The sequence below is a fragment of the Onychostruthus taczanowskii genome, unplaced genomic scaffold, assembly GCF_017590055.1.
Source record: "Onychostruthus taczanowskii isolate IOZ18803 unplaced genomic scaffold, ASM1759005v1 scaffold2, whole genome shotgun sequence".
Lineage (NCBI taxonomy): Eukaryota > Metazoa > Chordata > Aves > Passeriformes > Passeridae > Onychostruthus > Onychostruthus taczanowskii.
Window position 1 is genome coordinate 3457211 of NW_024499239.1, and position 23600 is coordinate 3480810.

At 43.5% G+C, this 23600-nt stretch overlaps 1 protein-coding gene across 2 annotated transcripts in view; it reads left to right on the forward strand.

Moving 5' to 3' along the window:
- Nucleotides 1-11619: 11619 nt before the first annotated feature.
- KDR (kinase insert domain receptor) overlaps nucleotides 11620-23600 on the forward strand; it is a 30494-nt gene continuing 18513 nt past the window's right edge. Inside the window, exons 1-14 of one of the 2 annotated variants that reach the window (XM_041402657.1) lie at nucleotides 11649-11667; nucleotides 11708-11843; nucleotides 13069-13159; nucleotides 13621-13817; nucleotides 14955-15079; nucleotides 15369-15537; nucleotides 16723-16862; nucleotides 17082-17250; nucleotides 18640-18751; nucleotides 18844-19007; nucleotides 19814-19970; nucleotides 21070-21190; nucleotides 21777-21885; nucleotides 22652-22996. In XM_041402657.1, coding sequence (XP_041258591.1) covers nucleotides 11792-11843; nucleotides 13069-13159; nucleotides 13621-13817; nucleotides 14955-15079; nucleotides 15369-15537; nucleotides 16723-16862; nucleotides 17082-17250; nucleotides 18640-18751; nucleotides 18844-19007; nucleotides 19814-19970; nucleotides 21070-21190; nucleotides 21777-21885; nucleotides 22652-22996 — 1951 coding nt within the window. In that variant the 5' untranslated portion in view covers nucleotides 11649-11667; nucleotides 11708-11791. Of the gene's footprint in view, nucleotides 11844-13068; nucleotides 13160-13620; nucleotides 13818-14954; nucleotides 15080-15368; nucleotides 15538-16722; nucleotides 16863-17081; nucleotides 17251-18639; nucleotides 18752-18843; nucleotides 19008-19813; nucleotides 19971-21069; nucleotides 21191-21776; nucleotides 21886-22651; nucleotides 22997-23600 lie in introns of both variants that reach the window. The other variant, XM_041402656.1, reaches the window with a different exon arrangement.

Genomic DNA, 23600 nt, shown 5'->3' on the forward strand with positions numbered 1-23600 from the left:
TCTTACTGCATAAAAAGCCCCACCACACTCACAGTAGAGGACTGTATCTTTCTCTATTACAGTTTTAAAAGTAATGACTTCAGGTAGATAATTGATAAAATCTAACTACTAATAATTAATTCTAACCTGTTCATACTGAAGAAATCTAGTTTAACTTTACTGGTGGAAATAACCTTACCATTTATTCAAACCAATTGTAGCTGGATTCCAAGGAAGTGTTCCTGCTCTGAGCACGTAACTTTTGCAGTTGTGGATCTTTTATAAAACCAACAGATTTCTATAGGCTGTGCAAACACCTCCTGATGAATGAAAGTTGGTGTTCTTCTTTGTGTAGGTTCTTGCATGGAACACTGACCGCTGTTTTTAAGAAAATAGATCTGATATCAGCTCATGGGTAAAATTATTTTTTACTCACTGGTGGAAGTTATGGTCCTGTGTGAGGACTCTTTACATTGCAATCAGAAGATCATATTTCAGATGAAGAACTACTTGGCATTTCTTCTTTCATCACACTGAGCAGAAGTCACTATCAACTTCAGAGAAATTAAGGGTTACTGAATTTGGGTTACTGTCAAAAGGATTATTAAGTTGAATAATCCTATCAAGGAAGTTGGGGATTTTTTTTCTCTGTCTTTTGGCATTCTCAGGGCAAGTTAGTTTTAAGTGGCATTTTAGATACCTTACATTAACCAGTGAAGGACGTTCATGCAGACTTTTCCAGTCTATATCAGTGCACAGGAGGTCAGAACTGGACTTGGGAAACACTGTGGCTTCTTTTTGGAAGGCACTGGCCTTTCATTTTTTACAATTTGCAACGAATAAATCCAAGCCACTTTATCATTTGGCTCCTGAAGTACCTTTGAACATAGCAACACATTAACACACTAGATTTTGTTGTTGCCCTCATTAGCATGCTCTGGGGTTCCACGGCTTTCTAAAGTCACTACACAGCCAGAGAGTGTCGTGCTACGCCTCGGCCTGCCTTGTCCTCTTGGAGAACACAGCACTGGGGACACATGTGGGAGGATGTGTTTCTACTGCTCAGTCACCGTCCTTCGATGACACAGCCTGATTACTGCAAGTGGGCAGCAATTTCATTTGTGTAGCACCAGAACAGCAGCCATCTGGGGTGGTGGATCAATGAAGGTAAGAAAAGGTCCATGCTGAACTCTAACCGGACTGAGAAGACTGAATGCCCATGGGGCATTCATCATCCTACCAAAGAGGCAACCAGCCTGACGCTACACGGCCTTTGGTTCCTTTTTTACTACTCAGCTCTCCCTGCTGCACCCTGCAATGGAAACACTGGTTTGTTTTCATTCACCAGGGTCATTTGAACCCGAATACCTTCCCATCACACAGCCACGCGAGGGGCCGATGACAACACCGACCCCTGGCCTGGGAAGGTACAGGATGTGCTTGTGCGAGCAGAGCCGGCGCGCAGGTGGCAAGGCCTCGCAGCAGAGGAGCCAAGGGTCAGGAAACATGTGGAGCTAAAAGGGCGGAAGAGAAAGTAGGGAGCCTGGGCTGAGTTTTCCTGATGACACGCATATCCAAGAGGAAGGCTGGAGGCTGTGGAAAGTGACTTTCTCTGGCTGCACCAGGCCAGCATGGCAAAGTTGCCTACCTCTCTGTGTTCTCCTGGCTGGGACCATGCTTTGTAGGCCAATGGATTAAGGAAGGGAAACACTATTCAAAGTGATTTAACAGCTTTTAATCAGGATCTGTCTTTTTCTTTTTCTTTTTTTTTTTTTTTTTTTTTCCTACTAGCTAGAAACCATATACCTACATTTTCCCACTTGCTTCCTTTAATAACAATATAGTGTTATTATATACCAGTAGGTGTGTTATTCTCCTAGCATGTTTTGACATCCATACTTTGGATTTTCCTGAAATATTTTTGCACCAGTTCAATCAAAATATTTTCATAGGTTCCCACACACACACACACAAAAATCTAGTGACTGAAATGATAACAAGAGGATAGCAAATTTGCAGTTAAACTGTATGAATACAGTAAATAACGTTATAAATGAGGCAGAGAGAAAGGAATGAAGAGACAGAGGCTTATTCTACATAGTGACTGTTCATGCATCTGTGGACATTAAACAGATTTGTTCTCCGCTGAAACCTGTTGCTATATTTTTTGGGTTAAAAAATGTGATTTTTTAAGAATTTAGAAATTATAATTTTATGTTTAGATTCTTACCCTTTATAAATCAAAAATTCCTGTATTTCTAAGTCTTAAATAAAATGAGTCTTCTTGGCAGATACCAGTGACCCTGATCTCAATATCTTCCTTCCTTGAACCACTCAGTTACCTTTTTCTTGGCACATGACAGTCTGCAGATGTCAAAGGATAAGGAGGTGTGCCGTGTGTGGTGCCAACACTTCAGGGTTGGCATAGTATTTCCTGCAATAAAGGTCTAATTTCAGGCTTATGGAGAATTCCTGCTGACTCACATCCTGCGACATATTATGGACAAAAGTCCAAACTCAGATAATCTGAGGTCCATGTCACTTCATAAGGTTTTCACCCTTTTCACCCAAATGGTTGCTTTCACCACTCATTTCTAATACTGATATTGTGGCTTCTGGAAAAAAAGTTCTTCCTACCAATTTAAGCCTGGAGATTTGGCATCCCTATCTACATCTGCACCTGTGTAGTCTGCACCATGTCATTCTTGGACTCAAAACTCCCATCTCTCCTCTTCTCCATTGCCTGGCGTTTCACTGCTGGTCTCAGCTGAAAATGCTGCCCTGAATTATAACTTCTGCAGAGACAGCAATGCCCCAGAGGACAGCCTGGCAGCCTCCACCACGCAGTCTCCCGTGGATCAGTTTTCCCAGTCTGTGGTGTTCTGTATCCAGGGCTTGCCTGGAAAATGTGATGCTGGCTGTGGAAAAGAACACAGCTGGGCTCTTTCCCCAACTGCTCCCTCAGCTGCAGGATGGTTCTCTAGGAAACCCTCCAGCCCCTCCCAAGGTTCTGTGCTTTCCTTATTGTTTCCTTGGCATTGCTAGCCTTAATCAGCTCCTTCTGAGCCTGGGCAGGAGGAAAAAAGAGTCCTCATTGCTTGCTGTAAGTGTTACAAAGAAGGGTCACCTTGGTGACTCCCACAGCTGAAAGGGTGGGAATGGAAATGTATTACAAGCAATGAATCAGCAATTCAGTGAAATTAAATAATTCCAAAATGCTTATCAGCTATGTTTACTGTGTAGTTAATAAATGTTATACTAATAGAATTCCAGAAATATTCCTGACCTCTCACAAAGTACAGCTATATATGTGTATAAATATAGATGTATATATTGTAGCCCCCATATATATGATTATACAGTTTGTCTTTTTAGAATAATCTCAACACAGTGTTAAGGTTACTATTAAATATGATCCCAAAATCCTCCTGAATAACATGCAGGCTCTGAGCCCTTTGTCTAGCTCTAACTTCAGCCAGGCTCAAGCTTCTAGTAAATATTCCTCTTCTCTTCTAGTAGAATTTGTACTTCAATAATGAAGCATTGTGCCCCCGTGGGCTCCCTTGGCTGCCTGTGGTTTTCAGAGGTCAGACTACATGTCCTAATGTTTCCTTTTGTCCTTAATGATTATTCTATGAATTTTGTGTATGGCTTTTTTGGGCGTCCTCCTCCAGAAAACAATGTGGAATGTATTTTTTAACCTTTGGTTGGTGACAACCTTTGGTGAGACAAACCCAGTGAAGAATACGGTCAGTGCCTGGTCACTTCCTTTCCTTTCCTGTTGATGCTTTTCTTCTGGTCCCATATTGTCACACATCAGCTACTAAATGCTCAGAGGATTCATTTAGCTACAGCCACAGTAGAAAACAATGAGGAGGTGGTACAATATTTGCTATGATTTTTCCTCTTGGATGAGAGATATGATAAAATAGCCAGATGATTAGAAATAGTGTAATCAATCAGTCAGCTTGTTCACAATGGTAAAATACATAGAAAAAAGAGCTTTGGGTTAGGGTTTCTGGCTTTGGGGTACAGAATTTGATTGTGAGAATTGATGTAGTCTGCTTCCCCAGACTGTTGAAACATGCTTTGTACCCCTGTAAAGAGAATACTTTGATCAGCAAAGAAGCTGTGATATTCTCCCTGTTCCTTTTCAAACCTGACTGATTTGTGTCCTGGAAGGGAAGCCTGAACAGAAGCTGAACTTTCCCTTAGTGGAACAGTTCCTTTCATTGGAAAAAATGATGGTCATTATCTCATGAAAATGAGTATGAAGCAAAACAAAGAAACATACTAAAATGAAAAGTCACAAATTGGGATGAACCCTTACACTTTGTAAGAAAAGGCTTTTGAGATATAGGTGTTAAAAATCAACTCCCATATTACAACTTTAAAGGGTTTAATTGCATTTAAGTTATCTGCTATGCAAGTAAGTTTTGACAGTAAAAACAAGGGTTCCTCACTGTTGAGGTAAAAATAGTTCTTCAGGAGGACTGAGGGAGCCAGGTGTGCTAGTACCTGAAAAAGTATGTAAAAGAATGGTAGAGTGATGGAGATCCCTCCTATATCTGTTGGAGCCCTTGCTGTGTTTTTTATGGATCTCATAGTTCTTTGTGTTCTGAAGTCCCTACATTATGTTCCATAATACAGCTACTATTCAGTTATCCTGGCTGTGAAAATATTTGGGAAAAAATGGAAGGAAAATGGAAAATTGGTATGGAAAATTCAGCTGGAATGAACCAATTTGGAAGTTTTCCCAAATGCAGTTTACTAGCAAGCATTAATTGGGAAAGAGATGTCACATGCTCTGTGCCATTGGCTCTGATTTGGGAAAGTTTTTTGATGTAATTTTGAACCATCACTATAAAACTCGGCTTGAACTTTGGCAACTTTTGACACGTTTCAGAAGTCCTCACCAATTTCTGTCCTCAGACGTCTCCCAGGAGTTCTGGGAGTAGGGTGATGTGAATAATGTTTTGGAGATTGGGTGGTTTTGGATTTCTTTCACTTGTGTTGCTGAACACGTGAAAAATGACAGGAGATCCAGTCACTTCAAGATAGCTTCCAAGAGAAAGGTGTAGAAGAGGTACCAACTCAAACTGATCACATTAGTTCTTCTTGTTGGAAAGGAATGCTGAAATGTTGTTGTAGGCTGGATGAAATATTACACTTGACCCAAGGAAGAAGTAATTAATTTTGGGCTGTTTTATTAAAGAATAGGAAGCCACAAATTGTATTCCTATTAATTATGAATACATGTGACTTGAATAAACCTGAGAAGACTCTCTAATACCCACTTCTATTGCAAATTATAATGAAATTTCATCCCTTACAAAGATCTGACAGACCTGATCTGAAATACCTCAATTGATGTCAGTCCCAGACTCACCAGACAACCTTATTTGGTGCTTAACTGGCCAGAAAATCAGAAAATGTACCCCATTATCTGAGATGGATCTTCTGTCCAGAAAATTAGACTGATTATTTCCTCTTTTACCTTTGGTGACTATAAGGATAATTGATCAGGGACCTCCAGCCTGTTCCCACTGGAAGGTTGTTATCACGCCTGCCTGTCTGGTCTCCTCTTCCTCAAGACTGAACAGTCTCAGATCTGTCAGCCTTTCCTTGTAGGCTGAGTTTTCACAGTTCCTGACAGCCTTTTGCTCTCCTTTGGGTCTCTTCCAGTTTCAACTCTTAATGCTGTCCTACAAAGTGCTGGCAGTTTTTTCCAGTTGTTATGACCACTAAATTTTAGGATGGTTCCCTAGGGAAATAGGATTTACTAATCACATTTTATGTCTGTCTGTTTACTTTTTTATCTGCTTGACTCATAATTTTTTAACTTTTCTGCCAGTTTCAAGCAGATGTGACAGTGGTTAAATGTCTCTAAGATATTAGGTCCTTATTTATTTCATTTAAGAAGCGGTAAGGTGTAGGAGAGACATCTGATTAGAGTGCTTACCAGTGAAAGGCTGCAACATGACAAAATCCTTGGCAGGCACTGAGACACCTCCACAGTAGAAAAGTGCTATAAACAACACAAAACCCTTAGGATTTTTACTTATGCAGTATGGGACACACAAACACTCTGGGAGCTGAGGTGCATTGCTTCTATCCCTAGCACAATGGTGACTTGTAAGAATATGTTGGATTGTCTGACTCCCTGTCAGATACATTCATAATTTTTCCTTATTTCATAAAAAAACCCCAGTAACATATATCTGTGGCAGATTGTTTCCTAAAGTCAGACTTCTACTACCATGGAAATTCAGCTGTGGGAGGCCTGGCTTTGTGTCACCAGAAAGCCTCAGACACCATGCCATAACAGGTGGCCATTTCAGGTTTCCTGATCATGCTCTTCCACCTCCATCAAACTCCTTCCCAATTTGCAGGCACATGGTCCAGAATCTGGATCTTTGCTCCAGGACCTGGACTGTGAGTAGTGTCATACTTGCTCCTTTGTTTTCTTTCAGTGAATATTAAGGGAATTTGTGTAAAACCACAGCCATCTGGACACAGTGCCTAAGGATGCTGCTTTCCATTCCTGCAGCATGGAGGTGAAGATATTCTTGCGAGTACAAATCTCTTCACAGGTGGAGATGGAGTGAAAATATGCATCCAGACAACTAATAGAAAAAAAAAGATTTTGTCCTTCTCCAGCAGTTTTTTTCAACCTAGGCTTTGATACTTTTTTCAGAGACTTATAACTTTGAGCCCCAAAAAAGAAAAAAGAAAAGTCAAGGGGAATAAAAGAATGAAAAAAAAAACCCCAACAACAACAAGGAAAAAAAAATATTGCATGCCACTTCTGTGTAGGAACCTGTAACTTATCCCTGTCACCAGTTGCCCATCCATTAGCCAAACTGACCAGGGGCCCCTGGTCACCCTCTGCTTCCTGCTCAGAAAGTGATGCTTCAGAGCTGCTTCCTGCTGCAAGCAGCAGGGAATCCATAGACTTCAGCCACATAAACAACAAAGGCATTTGTCCCTTCTTCACAGAGCCCTTGCCCTGCAAATAGTTTGGTGTGAAAAAAACAACTAGGTAGGGTAAAGAAAGGAACAGCTCCTTGAATGGAGGGTATGTAGGAGGACCCTGTTGTCCTGGCAGGAGTAATTATGCAGAGTTTTAGGACACAATAGGGACAAGTAAATAAACAATTATATAAAATGAGTTTTTCAAAGGTGCATCCCTAAAATCCCACATGCCTGGAACCATAATTACATGCCTAGGAGCAGAGAGACACATCCAAGACACTTCAGATTAGTCTGGGGCTTGACAGCAATGAACATGCTCCTCCAGTTTTGTTACCATCAGCACCCAGCCAAGCTACAATAAAGCTGCTTTGGGGATGTCCATGCACACCAAACTCACACCTCCTGTTTGTAGAAGGACAAAGCCAATTACAAAGCACATATCCCTAGATTCCAACAAAGACACCAATGTTTTTGGCATACTCTGAAAATAGAAGCATTCACACCTCTACCTTTAGGCAACTCTGTCTGAAAATTAGTGGGTTTACGCCATCTCATTCCTACTTCCACATCTGTTATTACCTGAGACAATTCATGATTTAATTTCTATCTGGAAAGTTAGATTTTGTTCTTTGCAATGTTTCTTGCAAACCAACAGGTTTTGTGGGGTCTGCACATGAAGTATATGTTGTGGCAAATGTATTTCTGATCTTGCATGCCATTTGCATGAATGCCATCTCATTTTCTTGAAGCGGCATCTTGTAGGTACTTCGTGTCTGCCTCATCAAAGTTCATCAGTGTGCTGAGGATGCATTCCTGCTGAGAGCCACACTAGGGCCAGGGCTGCAGGCTGCTGCAGTGGTGCAGTCTGCAATGCAGACAGAGCTGAAGGGAGCATGCACTCCTGCGTGAGATGCCGAGGCGCTCGCAGCCGGCTGCGGCACAGAGGTGTGCCCGGGAGGCGGTACAGCTGCTGGCTGCCGCATTCCAGATGTGTTCTGCATGGGATGCTGACCCCTGGTAAACTTGCTGAGCTACAGGAGCGGGACAGCACATAATCGGTGCTGCCAGGGCCAGCCCTTATCTCCCCCCGGGTTGTTATTTGAATAATTAAGCAAACAAAGGGCCGCTTGGCTGCTGCTGCTCTGGCCTCCAGCCGGACTCCTCGGCAGGGCTGCCCGGGAAGCCGTGACAGAGCCAGGGAGCCTGGCGGAGTCGTGACAGGTCGGGGAGGAGACGTGAGAGGGCTTGTCCGGTTCCTCTGCTGCTCCTTTGTGTCCTGTTTTTAATGAGCTTTTGGTGATCAGAGGAGCAGAGGCACAAACAAAGGCTCGCCGGCCCTGCTCGGCCAAGGCAAGGCTCGGTGCCCCCTCCCATGGCCCAGACCATTCCCGGACCGTTCATGGACACGGAGCTTCCCCTGCGGGCAGGCGGCAGCAGAAAGGGGCTGATGAGCCCAGACTCTGGGAACACACTGATTTCAGAATGGAAACTGCTCTCCCAGGGGCTCTGGGAGGTGCTGTGTGAGCTGGGAGTCAATCTGCTGGAGTATGGAGCGATGCACAGGGTCTGATCGCATTCTGTCTGTCAGACACCAGCCTTCCACAGCTCCCCAGCTCTGGTCTCATGGCTGAAGTTTCATGCATCACATTTCTAGCCCCACGTTTCTTTGCTGCCATTGTCTGGCCAAGGCAGAGGCACCTTTTTGAAGTAAGACAGATTTAAAAAGTCTTGATGGGTTTTACTGTTATTTGAGGCAGGTGAGAATGCAGAGGCAGAGGGTAGAGTATCTTTAGAAGAAGCCATTGCAGGCTGGATTTAGATCCCAGGAAGTTCTCCATATTCACACTGTTTCTGGAGAGGGAGGAAATCCCATCCTGTACTCACTGAACTACATTAATATGTCATTTGGCTTTTCTCACTAGACTCCTGTGGTTCAGCACTGATAGTCTCTGGTGCAATCTGGACTACACTAGGTACTCTACAAGTCTGAAGGATGACACAAAGGCTGTGCAGAGATCACAGCCTAAACAGCTGGATGAGAGAGCTGCCATCCCTTAAACCACTGGGGTTTTAATTTTGTAACCAGACATCTGTGTCCCATAGCTATCACAGCAACAATATATTTACATGAATGTTTCACCTGGATTTTAGGTGACTGTCTTTCTCCTGTGCTCTGGTTGATTTTTCTCTCAGAGGTTCCCCATGGCATCTTCCAGTGAAAATCCACTTGCAAAAGCTGCACTGAAACTCAAAATAGAAAAATCAGTTTAGAAAAGTACATATGACTTCATACACCATGTTCTGGTAAAGTCACCTCACATCTTTTCCAATTCTCACTTTCCCCAAACATCTACCATTTTCAATGATATTTGGCTCTAGTTTTTATTTAATCTTCCTTGGGGATTAGTCTCACCAGCATTATATAAGTAATTTGAATCAGATGAAAATCCTGCATCTGTTGACTGACTCTTCAGAATAAAGTTACTTTTGTGCTAAAATGTTTACAGGGTTAGGTCCCCATTCAAAGAAGTTGCCTTCTTGTTCTCATTGGTATCACAAATGTCCCTGGTACTACAGGGATGGCAATTCATGCACTGAAGCAGCAGCTCCTGCAAAATTATTCTAGTTACCAAGATCATACTGTCAGCCAGGCAAAGTGCTGAAGGATTGTGTCCCATTTAGGAAGCACAGTGCAAAAACTGAGCTCTCACTGGGATCACTCAGGGAGATAAAAACAATTTGTGCTTTTGAAATGCAGAGTTCTCTGTGGATGAACTACGGTCACAAGTGTGAGCTCCCTGCTGCAGCTGCTCAGCTCGATGTGTGCACTCGCCAGGTTTGCGTGTTTGAAGGGTCAGCCCCTCTCTCTGCCTCCCTTCTGCAGGATGCTACAGGGCAGAAGGAGGCAGGGGGACATGGCAAATGCCAAAGGGCCTGTAGAGGGCTAGCATTCATCTATCTTGGCTTAGATGTGCTTAGGGCAAACAGTAGGTATTTGTTTCCATAAAGCTCAGGCACCACAATAATTTTCAACAGTGAAAGCAGCCCTCCCTTCCAAACCACTCACTTAACAGCAATGACTGTGCATGAAAACAGAGCCCAAGTGGTATTGCAGTAAGCTTTAGCTGCACATCATCTGACTAAATTTTGGAAAAGTTGTTAAAATCAATATAGGGGCATATTTTCTACAGCTGCATTTTGGAAGCTCATGTAGGAATGCAGAAAGCATTGAAGTGAGCTGCCAGTGACTTTACTGTTTTCTATGGATCTTGTACCAATTTCATGTAAATAGTTTTTAACTTACCCCTATAATTTAATTTTCTTTGTTGACTACCTAAACTGCTTTTGAGGCAAACACTTCTTGCAGGTCATCCAACCCTCATTAATTTTTTTTCTTTTTGTAGTCAAACCCAACGAAACCAGCATTACCATAAATAAAGTTACTAAAACTGGCTTTTTTAGCAGTATGTACCTTTGGTTTTCACTAAGTATCTGTTGCTAGCACAGAAACCTTACACGCAGCCTAGTTTCAGCAAGGTCAGTAGTTGAACTCACTGCCAGAGTTCCCCAAATCACTCAGCAATACCAATGACCTGACCCACAGTATAATGGAGGTGGGGGTATTAATGAGGGCTCCCAGTATTCTGGTTTAAGAGCTCATAAGAATAGCAAGTGCAGGTTTTATTTGCATGGTGCTGACTTGTTGCCACTTGAATCACATGAGTTTTCTTTGTCTTTTCATGGATTTTATTTTATCTCTAGGAAAACTTTGGCTTCTCCCATTCCCTGTATCTTTCTGTAAGCAACAGGGGTGTAATTTCAAGGGAAATTACACTCTTTCCCCAGTTCAGTAAAACAGCTGGAATTGCATTGCATGCAAAATAAAATCGCTGCTTCATTAACTTAGTCATTTGTGGACAGGCTCCCATGCAGATTTGCAGGGAAAAAGGAAAAGGTGGCATGTAGAGGCACACATATGTATATGTATGCATAGTTATGTACCCATTTATGTACCAATTACAATTGGTAGTTTACCAATAAACTACCTGTTTATCTATATCTCTCTGTACTGATCTATCCCCTCCATAGGATTTACATTGTGTGTATGGATAACACATTAATGACCACCAAGTGTTTATTTTTCCCAAAGGACTACCTCACAAGCTTCTCTTTAAACAGTCATTAGTTAATAATTTTGATTGAAAGGTGGGAAGGGCAGCTGTGGCAGGCACTTGTTGGATCCCACCAGCTGGGATGTGGCCAGTCAGGGTGGCTGGGTACATGCTACGTGGGTAGGGGACTCCACGCTGTGAACTCGGCACTGACGCTGACAGACACTTCACACCCGGGGTACAGTCGCTGCTAGCAGGAACACGGCTGTGTCTCACTGACAGCACCTCATGTGGCTGCCCTTTGGGATCTTTCTGTTGGGGGGATTTTAAGAAACCCCAAAAAAGCACGATGAAGTGCCAGACGACGCTGAATCTTACTGCTGAGGCCCTCCTGCCGCCGAGCAGGAAAGAGGGAGAGCTCCCGCTGCCCGTCCGAAGGGGAGCATCCCGGCGGGATGCGCAGGGGGCCCTGGGGCCGGGAAGGAGGGCGGGATGGTGCTGGGGAGGGCGGGGGCTCGGCCCCGGGCCCCGCCCCGGGCACAAGAGGGGCGGCACCGCTCGCCGGGGTCCCGCATCCCCACCGGGCGGTGCGGGGCGTGCTGCTCGGCTCGGCTCGGCTCGGCTCGGCTCGGCTCGGCTCGGCTCGGCTCGGCTCGGCTCGGCTCGGCTGGGCTGCCGTCGGGCAGAGGGTTCGCTGCGCGCCCCGCAGCCCCGGCGGCCGCGGGATGGAGCTCGGCGCGGCGCGGCTGCTGGCGGTCCTGCTGTGCCTGGCTCCAGGTAAGCCCTCGGGGAGCCCCGCGTTACCCGGGTCCGGTCTGTCGGGGAGACGCCGGGTCCGGCAGCTCCGCGGCACTCCGAGGAGCGGGGCCGTGGGGATGCCCGGGTGCGGCGGAGGGCGGGTGCGGCTTTCCCATGGGTTTGTGGGGCTGCTGAGACAGCGCGAGTCCCGGGCGGGTCGGAACCCCCGCGGCTGCGGGCTTGCTGACCCCTCCTGTGCTGGCCCCTTGGCCTCTCCTGTCCGGCCGGCTGGGGCTGGCCCGTCCGAGAGAGCTGCCTGCCACGGCACAGTGTCCTGCCCGCTTGGCTCCAGCATCAGCTGGCGTTTCCGAGAGCAAAATGTCCCTGGAGCCAAACGCGGGAAACCTGTCATCAGAAGAACCTGCTCGGAATGCAAGTGATTAAAGCAGGGGGAAACGCTAGCCAAGTGGGGAATGTCCCGGTCTGGCCGCGCTCTCTTGCTGCCCGTTGAAGCCGTCGGGCTGTCACGGCTCGGCCCGGTGAGGCGGGATTCCTGAAGGCGATGGCAGCAGCTAGGGAGGAGTGAATATCTTTCCCTGTGGTACTCCCAAATGTTGCACAAGCTGGGCTGGTGCCTCAGAGCGAGCGCTGGCACCCAGATCACAGCCCTCACAAGCGCCAGTGGCGCCGGCGGGTGCGATGCAAGCCGCTGTGCCCATAGTAGTAACTGTAGTAACACAGTTTTGCCTAACTTCTTAGGAGGAAAGAGATAAACTTAGAAAATCATGGCATAAAATAAATTAATGGGATTTCAGATTTGTGACAAACTGTAAAAATAATTTCTTTGCATAATTCATTGATCAGTACTCTCAAAGAAATATATTCAATTTATTATAAGAAAAGTTGGTAATCCCCAAGGGAGTGAGATCATCAGATGAAGGTTCACTTCGTTTCAATGTCCCACATCCTCTTGTTAGACCTTGAAGTTGGCAATGCAAGAAAACAGGAACTCCACCCTGGCTGGCTGAATTGTAGTGCTCTGCAGCTAGCTCCTGACCATCTGCCTTTGCTTCCTGTTATGACAGAATTTTTGAACTTTTTGGGATGTGTGAAAAATCATGATTTGCCCTTCGCTGCTGAATAGGTGATGTGAAAGCGTCCACTTAAAACCTGATAAATATTCCTGTATATAATACTTTTCTGATTGAGTAGCATTTACTTGTTTATTTGGTTTATTAGAGAGGTTTCATACATATTTTTGCAGGTTTATTTATGTCTCTGGATCAGCCAACCCTTAGCATCCAAAAAGATGTCCTCACAATAATGGCAAACAACACACTAAATATTACTTGCAGGTAAGGACAAGTCTGTTCAGCGTGATTTTGATGATTGGTAATTTATGGAGGGAGCTTCTGTACAGAATCACACATGATTTCTCTCCACTCCCTTTGTGACTTCTGCCTCACTTTTCTCTGACAAGTTTCAGAAATTATGTGGGAGGGCTGCAGCAAGAGAGAGCTGGGGAGGGTAGGGTGGCTGGGGGAGGAAGCATCGGCTGTGTCCTTGGGGATCCTGCTGGTGAGCCATACTCTCAACGCTCTCTTTTGGGGGCTTTGTCACTTAGATTCAGCAGAAGGTAAATCTCAAGTAGCTTCAGTGTAGCTGTTAGCAGTAGGCTGTGCATGTGAATTTGTCCTACGTGGTTTGACGCTCTCTCGATGTGACGAGGTAAAACCCATCCCTCTCCACAGCCAGGGACTGGTGGGGCTGGGGTTCATATCAGAAGTGTCTGCTGCTCTAACATTTGCTTTCGCAGAGGTCAGAGACCACTGGAGTGGTTGTGGCCAAGCAAGCAGAGCAATGCTGAGAGGCGTATCTCTGTGACAGACTGCAGTGATGGCCCCTACTGCAAGACACTTACTCTGAGCAAAGTCATTGGCAATGACACAGGGGACTACAAGTGCCTTTACAGGGACAACCAGGCAGCTACAACCATTTATGTTTATGTTCAAGGTAAGTGCTTACACAGCTCTCAGGTGTCTCTTTCCCTAGCGTCAAGAGAAGAAAGGAATATAGTGTCTGAAAACAGTTTTGATGCTAAAATTTATTAATCTTAGAATATTTGATCCTATGAAACATTTTTCTTGCTTTCATGTTGAGTAATTAAATTCAGGTATGCTAGTTGCCATCAACTCAAAAGCATTTGTACCTATAATTCTGAACTGACCTGCCATATGCAGTACATGGTTTGCTGTTCTCCACCCAGAGTTTAGTTTACGTATCTCTGCTGAGCTCTGAGCCTGTCCTCATGAATGCAGAGCTATTACTGACCTCAGCAGGAGTTTCGTATGAGAGAGGATTACAAAGTTTATATTTGTTAGAAATTGCAGATCTGATCCCGTGTACGATTTGTACTGATACCATTAAAAAAACCCCAAAAACCACCCAAACCCCAAAACATAAACTTTCATACATTTGCTGACTCTGGTGGTAAAATCTGTGTAGGCTGTAAGAGCTCAGTTTTCAGCTAAGTGTCGCAGACACTGCAAAGACTCCAGTTATACACTCAACTTCAATAAGTGCATTCATTGAGGCATCTGCCTTTTTGCACTGATGGCTTCAGCCTTGTTCCCATATGCATCCTGTTTCCTCTTTATTGTTAACTTATAGTTACCATTTTGAGCAATGAGATGTAATTAACTGCATGACTTAGCTTGTTTTATAATATCATGGAGCTATTTTTTTTGGTGTTTTGGTCTGACTTTGAAAAGGATGCTGCCATCAGGGGAGTCAGTGTAACATGTCACAATTTTTAACTGATATTTCCTGTAATACTTATGCAAGGAAAGTCACACTAGGGTAAATCAGTTTTTGGTTGACAAAAGGACTGCTGTAGCAGGAAGCCATTCTCAAAGTGCACTCTGCTGCTGATAACTGTTTTGAGAATAATGATATTCTAAATCTGGGGGGTGCGGTGTCTGTAAAAACATTTACCTCCCCTATTTAGTCTCATTATTTCAGTGCTTTATGACATGGAAAATAATACAACTGACTTGTGAAAAAATAGGGAAATTACAAAACTGGAAAGGATTCTGGTTTCCATAATCATGTGATGAATAATATCAACTTATCAATTGAATATTATTCTAGATTACAGATCACCATTTGTGACTTCAGTGAGTGATCAGCTTGGCATTGTATACATCACTAAGAATAAAACTGTGGTAGTGCCGTGCCTTGGAACCGTATCAAATCTCAATGTATCTCTGCATGCGGTAAGGAAAAAGCCTGTTATTTTTTCAACAGTTAGTTGAAGTCACTCTGCCATAAATATGTTGTTTGAAGTGAAAATACATTTCTTAAAAACTCCTTTCCATCATTGTGAGTTTTATAGCCTGTGATTACAAGATGAGTGCTGTACCTGTACCTTCAAAGCATGTACTAATTCCCTGAGCTAGAATGTTGAAATGGGGGCCCTGCAGTTGTGGAAAATGCTGGAGGTGGCAATTCAGATTTGTTCCATTTTTGAATTCTGACTGTGTGTTTTATCAATATTCCAAACAGAAATATCCAGAAAAGATATTTGTTCCTGATGGTAAATCCATTTCATGGAATAATAAAAAAGGCTTCACTATACCCAGTCATTTAATCAACTACGCAGGCATGGTCTTCTGCGAAGCTAAAATAGATGATGAAAGCTACCAGTCTGTGATATACATAGTTGCAGTTGTAGGTAAGCCAAAGGTTTTTATTTCTCTATAACCAATGTTCTTTTGCTTTCTACAGCACACTGAACCAATTACATTTGGTTGGACACTAGGTTATTCAATACTGACAATGCAGTTAATGCAAAATGGATGTTGAGATTTATATCACTTTTCTTTTAAATGCAATGTATTGTGTTCTTTCTGGTTGATCACTGGGATAAGTGCTTCTATTTTTAGTGTTTTACATTGATGCCAGGGATTTTAATTTTTTTGTTCTGACAATGCAAACCTTTTTCCTAAAATCACTTATCCACAATCTCAGTCACAGTGGAAGGAAATGAGAGGCAAGCAACCATCAGCAGCAGATGAAAATAAATTGCTCTGAGTGGTACCAAGGGAAGGGTGGATCTGAAGGTCTCACTGTGAGCTGGGTTGTCTTGTCTCCCTAACGACTTGTGTCTTGACTCTCACAGGGTTTTATGCTTTCCTGCTACATTTTGTCAGGTGTTCATCATACCCCAGAAATAATGTGATAATTCTGTGGAGGCTTAAGCCTGAACTGAATCTCAGCAGCTCTTTCTCTTTTAGCTGAGGACATTTCAGTGAGTGACCATTTCAAATATCCAAATGGCACCAAGGCAGTGGCTCCTGGCTTGTCAGGAAGGCATAGCCTTCCCTCGTTACTCTTAGCAAAAAGCTTTTACTTCTCCACCAAATTCACAAGTCCTCTCTCTGATTTGGAGGAATTTCAAAATATCTGTAGAATTTATGCATTCAGAATATTCTGTTTTGAAATATTTTACTGCACAAAGTAAACTTTGGATGATTTTTCTACTGCCCCACAGTTATTCTCTATAAAGTTCCTGCTTACTGCTGGGAATGGGTATACAGTCTCCCTTAGTTTTAGGTCTCACAAGGATAAGAAGGTGTGTGAGGCAGAGGAACTGTGTGAGTCACTGTCTCTTGCTTGCTCCCACCACTGGAGGGGCTCTGACCAAGTGCACACATGCTGCTGTGTCACTGTCTGACACAGGTCTCAGCTCAGGGCAGGCACGTCACTTCTCTCCAGTCTCCTTTGTACACCCATTATTGTGTTGCACTGGGGCATCAAGGGCCTTTTTTGTAGCTGGGGTTTTGGTGGGAGTTGTGGTGAATTCACCTGGGAATTTTGCTTACCCCCATGTTTCATGTGTGCCTTTGTCTTTCTCTAGGGTACCGAATTTACGACCTGACAATGAACCCACACAATGAAGTAGAGCTGGCAGTAGGAGAAAAACTTGTTCTCAATTGCACTGTAAGGACAGAGCTGAATGTGGGAATTGATTTTAAATGGGACTACCCTTCCATCAAGGTAATGTTGTACTAACTTACATTGTTACACTGACTCCCCTTTGTGCCTTCATCACAAAGCAATTTGACTTATTTAGGTAAAATATTACTTCCCCTTTTAAAACACTGAGAAAGAAGATGATAATACACAGCAAAATTTCTGGTATATACAAGTGTGGAAAGGGTGACAGAAGGAATAACAATAACATTTCCAATAATCTCTGTCTTTTGTCTATTGCAGGAAAAACGTGCCACTATTAGGGATGTAAAAACCACTTCAGGAGAAATAAAGAAGTTTGTGAGCACCCTTACCATTGACAGTGTGTCCTTAAGTGACAATGGTCGATATACTTGTGCAGCATCCAGTGGTCGTATGAACATGAAAAACAGCAGTTACTTCGTTATCCACGGTATGACATGTTCCACTTCAGTTTTGTTGATTGTTTCAGATTTGGGATTAATTACTGGGATGCAGAAGGCATCTTGATGATGAATCAAATGACAGAAATGAACCAAACTGCAGCTACAGTATTTCTCTTGCAACTAGTATGGGATTATTTTTATGCCACAGCCTTAGTTAATAATAAGATTTTAAAAGATGCTGTATTTTACTGAATGCTGTAGAATCCCACCGGAACGTGGGCAGTAAAATAAACTGATGCAGCCTCTGACCCTCTTCTGCATTGACCTCCTTAAGGTCCTGTAAAACTCAGTTTGTGTAGGTGGTTTTGTACAAGGGCTGCCTGTTCTCACTCTTGTTGAGCTTAGGCTAGATCTTGGTGGCTCTGTGACACAAGAGTCTGGGTCAGCATGAATGAAGCTAAGAAAATAAAACTTTCAGCTTTTGCATTATGAATAGATGAATCAAATGGAGTTTTGGTGGTACGGAAATGATGCAAGGGAAACAGCTTTGGCTAAGTGAATAGATAAGCACGAGGCCACATCCTACAGCCTTTTCTCAACCCCCACTTGGGCACAGCCCCAGCTCCACTAACTTACTTATAGAAAAAAATTACCAGCATGAGAATGGCTCATTTTTAATCCACGAGTCAGAAAAAGAGGTTTATATTTTGAAGGAGACTGATTTTCCTGAGGTCTGATTTCAGGGGCCAGAATATTCATGGCACTTTTAAAACAAAACAAAATACTTTCAAACTTATTGTGGGCATCGTGATTCAAGATACACTGAATTTTTTCCTGGGTTCCTTCTGTTCTGCTCTTCAGGAGCCAAAATGAGATCATGTACTATACTGAATATACCAGATACTAAGTCTAAACCATCATAAATCTTAGTGAAAAGGCTAATTTAGTCAAAAGGCTAATCGCTGTCTTCTGTCTGAATGCGAGTTTATAACTTACAACAAGTAATGTAAATAATTTCAAGGTACTCTGTGACTGCAGTGGTTGAAATACATACATGAGTATTTAACTTTATCACACTGCAGTTTTGAATAGTCTAATTTCCTGGAATAAGTGTACTGAGAGAGTTTTATGATATGTATATGTATACACACGTCTGACAGTTGGCACACTATCCTGAGAGCTGAGTCTTGTCTCTGCTTTCCAGAGCTCCCCAGTGAGGGAACTGGTCTGTTCCTCTGTGTGAATTAAAGGACTAGGCTTTCATGGTGGCATCTCTCCAGAGCCCAGTTTGGTGCCAGCTGTGCTTTACCAATGACCCACAGTCCTGTCACTAACTACTATTTGTCATCTTGTTAGGTGCTAACCCAAATGGAAAGCACTTTTGCTTTGGTCCATGAGAAAACACCATTTAGTTTACTTCCTTTTTTCCCCCTCAGAAAGTCCTTTTATTCACCTGGAGAAAATGGAGAATGTTGTTGAGACAAGGCTCGGCGACACAGTCAAAATTCCTGTCAAGTTTAAAGGATATCCTCCACCAGAGGTTAAATGGTAAGAACTGGGGTATAATGTGTTTGAAAAAATGAGCTATTCTTAGTTAAAGCAAATCATTAAATACTCAAAGTGCTCTTTATTTTCTTCAGGTATAAAAATGGAAAAGCCATCAATGCAAATCACACCGTTAAACTTGGCTACGCATTAGTGATCACTGAAGCAACTGAAAAGGACGCAGGGAATTACACGGTTGTCCTTACAAACCCCATTAACAAGATGCAGAAAAGACATACATTTACCCTGCTGGTAAATGGTAAGTGGGGTAACAGAGGTGCCTTTCTTTCATGTGTGGATGTGGTATATTACCATCCTCAGTCTTAATTCACCCCTTACCTATGAAGATTTAAGTAGTGAAGAAGAACAGTCCTTGTACCTAAGTCCTGGGAGGGCAGAGGTGACCTGTCTCTCCTGGCTCTAGGATGTGTCAGTCAAGAGGCTGCAGACTCTGGGTGTTGGTGTTGTGATGATACTTTGTGTGGGGTGGGGTTTTTTGTTTCGTTTTGGGGGTTTTTTTTCTGTATATTATTCTTTGCCTCTGTGTCCTGCTCTTTTCCTGCTGTTCTTGCTGGCTATGCTGCTGGAGTCCTCCTCCACCCCACTCCATCCTGGCCCTGTCCCGCCTCACCCATCCTTCCTGCCCCACACAGGCTATCCCTCCTCTTCTGCCCTGCCCTCTACAACCTTCCTCCTCCTCCCCTATCTCCTCCTTTCTGCTCCCCAGGAAACAGCCTATGCTTTGAAGACAGCAGGTCTTGGAAAGGGCAGCAAGGCTACGTGCAGTGGGATCAGGCCTGGGAATAATGTGCATTTAATGGCTGGGAATGGTGGTGAGAATCCAGGAACTGCATTTTAAACCATGGAGTATTGAAGGGGGATTTTGTAGGAGATCCTAAGTATCTTGATCCTCAAAGTGTTGGGCAGGTTCACTGCTTCCCCACATATCCTTGGAGATGCCCTGTTGCACTCGTATTGGGGCGTGGTGTGAATTGGTCACCATGGGTCTAATGCATGCACACTGGAGCCTTCAGCAGGAGGTGTGACCTGCTCTCTCTCCTGCAGTGCCCCCCCAGATTGGTGAGAATGCTCTGATGGCCCCCGTGGATTCCTACAAGTACGGCTCAACCCAAGCGCTCACCTGCACCGTCTACGCCGTGCCACCGCCCGCCACCGTGCTCTGGCACTGGCAGCTGGAGGAGGAGTGCACTTTCAGCCCCCAGTGAGTGACAAGTCCTTCCTGTCTTCTGCAGCTTGTGTAGGTCTTGAGGGATATTTGTGTTAGGTTGGGGTTTGGCCGGTGCCTCCCTCATCCAGGCTCGTTACTGATGCAAACCCAATGGCCAACTAAGAAAAGATTGTTGTAATTAGTTTGCAGATTGCTGCGGGCAGGCTCTGCCAAGGTCGTTGTTGTTGGCAGAGGTGAGGGCCACCCGCAGAGAGGATCCAGCAGTGCTGGCATGTTGCTGCTGTGCTCTCTTGAAGGGCATCTCAACTTGCACGGGGTCTCAAATGCAGCTGTTTGCCTGCCCTTGTCTCAGATCCCCCTGTGGGCTGCCGGCCCAAAACTCCATCCCAAACACAGGAAATTTGCTGTTTATGCTAATGATGCATCCTTGTGGTGTTTTTTTCCCTTGTGCTCAAGTGCTGAGTGTGATGGGGCTCTTTATCTGTGTGAAAGTGTATCTCAGAGGAAGTGCACTGATTGATGTTGGGGAATGATAGAGAGAGTGCCTGACTGAGATTCACGCAGCTTCCCTTATCTGGACCTGCCATAAGCCCAGATTTCCTTTAACAAAAAAAAGTCCAGGGTTAAAAAAAAAAAAAAAAGGCATTCTTCTTTCCTGTTGTTGTTTTTAAAATGATTCTACTAGTTTCTTCCTCTGGTGCCTGGTTGCTTCCTACACAATGGCTACTGTCCTCAAGAAATTCTTGTAGGGAGTTCAGCGATTTTTATGTCTCTCTGTCTTCCTTTGAACTAAATCAACTTGAATCATCCACTTATGAATGGAGGTTTGTTCCCAGAATAGCTGCTTTGCTCCAGCCATCCCAACTGAGCTGACACAGGCAGATTAATTAGGAAATTCACCTTTAGGCTTGGGGGTCCTTTACTTTAAAGAGCATGAAGGTCTCAGGAGGTTATAGGGTGAAATTTAATAGAAATATTTCCAGAAGCATACACTTCTCTCATAGATACAAGTTGTGGCCAGTGATGCATCTGACTTATAAATATGTTCATATTATAAGGAGAACCCAAAATACTTCTCTTGAAGGGCAAATATTCCTCTTATCTAATGCATGTGTCTCTACTTACATTTCAGGAAAGTTCGCTCGGGAGCCAATCCATATGCATGCAAGAAATGGAAAGTGATCTCAGAGAGAAGGGGTGGAAATCAGGTTGAAATTAAGCACCGGGTCGTTACTATTGCTGGGAAAACAAAGGTGAGCACATTTTCTTTTGTCTTGTCTGGGAATGATTAACCCTCTTCAGCAGTCCATGTGTCTGGAAATACATCACTAGAGACGAAACTCTTTTCACCTGTTGTTAAACTTGGGGATCTACTCTCAGCTAGATGAGCAAGCTCCTGCTGAAGCCAAGAGGCAGAGACACTTTCAGGTCCTTTGAACACTGTTCAAAAGTGAATCTCCACTGAGGAATATAACTGACTTAGATTTCACTAACTGCCTTTTAGTGGTCTAAAGTTACATGAGTTAATCTTGCAAACTGACTGTAACAGAAGTTGGAGAGACTGAAAAGCAGAAGAAATTGTGGATGCAATATGTTTTAATACCTATACCAAAGTCCACCTTCTGCTTCTTCCCATTTTCTTTCGCCTGATTTTTACACACTTAGGGACAAAAATGTAAACTTCAGAAGGGAACTGTGCTTCTTCCATGCATGGATTTGTGCTTTGGAGGGACTTTTGGTTGTGCAGATATCTGCAGAGCCCTTTGCTGAGCTGTTGAGGTGGTTGGGCATTACTTTAGCACTGATGTGGTATAAAATTGCTTGATTGTTCTTTTGTAGACTGTGAGCACCCTCGTGATTCAGGCAGCAAATGTATCTGCTTTGTACAGATGTATGGCCACGAACAGGGCTGGGTCAAGTGAGAGAGTGATCTCCTTCCATGTGACCAGTAAGTGTCCCCTGCCAAGGACAGCCATGTTAAATTAATTTCATTTTGTCTGTTTGCTGATGAAAGGCACTTCAGTGATGTTACCTGATTCCTGACCTTTATGAAATCCTCTAATTCTTTCAGATGTTAGGTTTACTTAAGGTTTTCTTTAGGCAGCCTTTAAAGTTGCCACTAATTTCTGGCAGGTGATTAGTTGTACCAGAATCAGTGGAGAGCCAGGCCAGTGAAAGTGATGCAAGATGTTGTCCCAAAAATGACTACTGTTGAGCTTTAGCAGTCACTTAAAAGCGCAACAGAGAAATTATGGTAGTGTCACAAAATGAATAAAGATTTACTGTAAGAGCTAAGGTTAAAATTTTCCAAACAAGTGGCGAAGAGCTTCTGTCTCCTTAACAATCAGTCCCCATATTCATGTGCCAAAATTTTATTTTAATCAAAATCTAAAAATTAGCTATAAGGTAGTCCTGAGAATCATCTTAGGTTGCTGTAAGTTTCTACAGGAAGAGTGACTGAATTCATTACACAGTCCTTCATTTGATTCATTTGAAATGTATGACTTTTAATGAGATTGTACTCCATAGATAATTGATTAGTTGACTGACTGTCAGTCTTTGTTTCTTTTTTTAATTTCAGTCTTTGTTTTCTTTCCTTATTTTCAACTAGATAGGATGACAAAATCTGTATTTCCAAAATGACTTTTTCAAGTTAATGTTAGCCACAAAATGCACAATTAAATAGGAATTTATTTTACTTTTTTAACTTGCAGGGGGTCTTGAAATTAATGTCCAGCCCCAGAATCAGCTGACAGAGAAGGATAACATGTCCTTGCAATGCACAGCAGACAAGTTCACCTTTGAGAAGCTGTCATGGTACAAGCTCAGTGCTCATGTTTCACAGACTCCCTTCGGAGGGCTGCCCATGCCTGTTTGCAAGAACCTCAATGCTCTCCAGAAGCTGAACGGGACAGTTTCAAATACCAATGGTGAAAACGTCACCTTAGAGCTCATCCTTCGTAACATCTCCCTCCAAGATGGAGGGGACTATGTTTGCATTGCTCAGGACAAAAAGGCTAAAACACAGCACTGCCTGGTGAAGCACCTCACTGTTCAAGGTATGGATCTCTTACTTTGAAGCAAAATGAGTGGCTGTGTATGAAAGCAATTGCAGTAGTGTCAGTTTTTGGTACGTTCAGGCTTTGCATGTGTTTGGTTAATGGTGTGCTCAGTTTGTTAAATAGATTTAAACCAGTTGTTGTAGCACACTCCTCTGGGGTTTGTCCAGGCAGCAGGCACTGTTTCATTAATACCAGTGAGGAAACACTGACTGAGCCACTGCACTGTGCAAGGAAATGTGTTTGGCTTTGGCTGAAGTAATGTGTTTAGCTCAGTAACTTCTCAACTTTACTTTTCAGAACACATTTTTCTCAGTAGCTGTATAGACACGTGTGTACTCATAGCGTTAATGCCATTGCTCTGTGTGACTGGCTCTCGAGTTTGGAGTAGTGCCTGTAATTTAAAACTGCTATGAGTGACACTGCTACTCAGCACAGGCAATGCAAGCTGACAATCAGTCAGCTTTCCACACAAATAGTGGTGACTTTGCTTTGGGACCTAGATGTCTAGGTTGGTTAGGCAGATTCAGGAAAATACTTATGCATGTTTGTGGCCTGTCCTGAATGGACATTTAATGGACCAAGAGTGTCAAATGTCTCATAA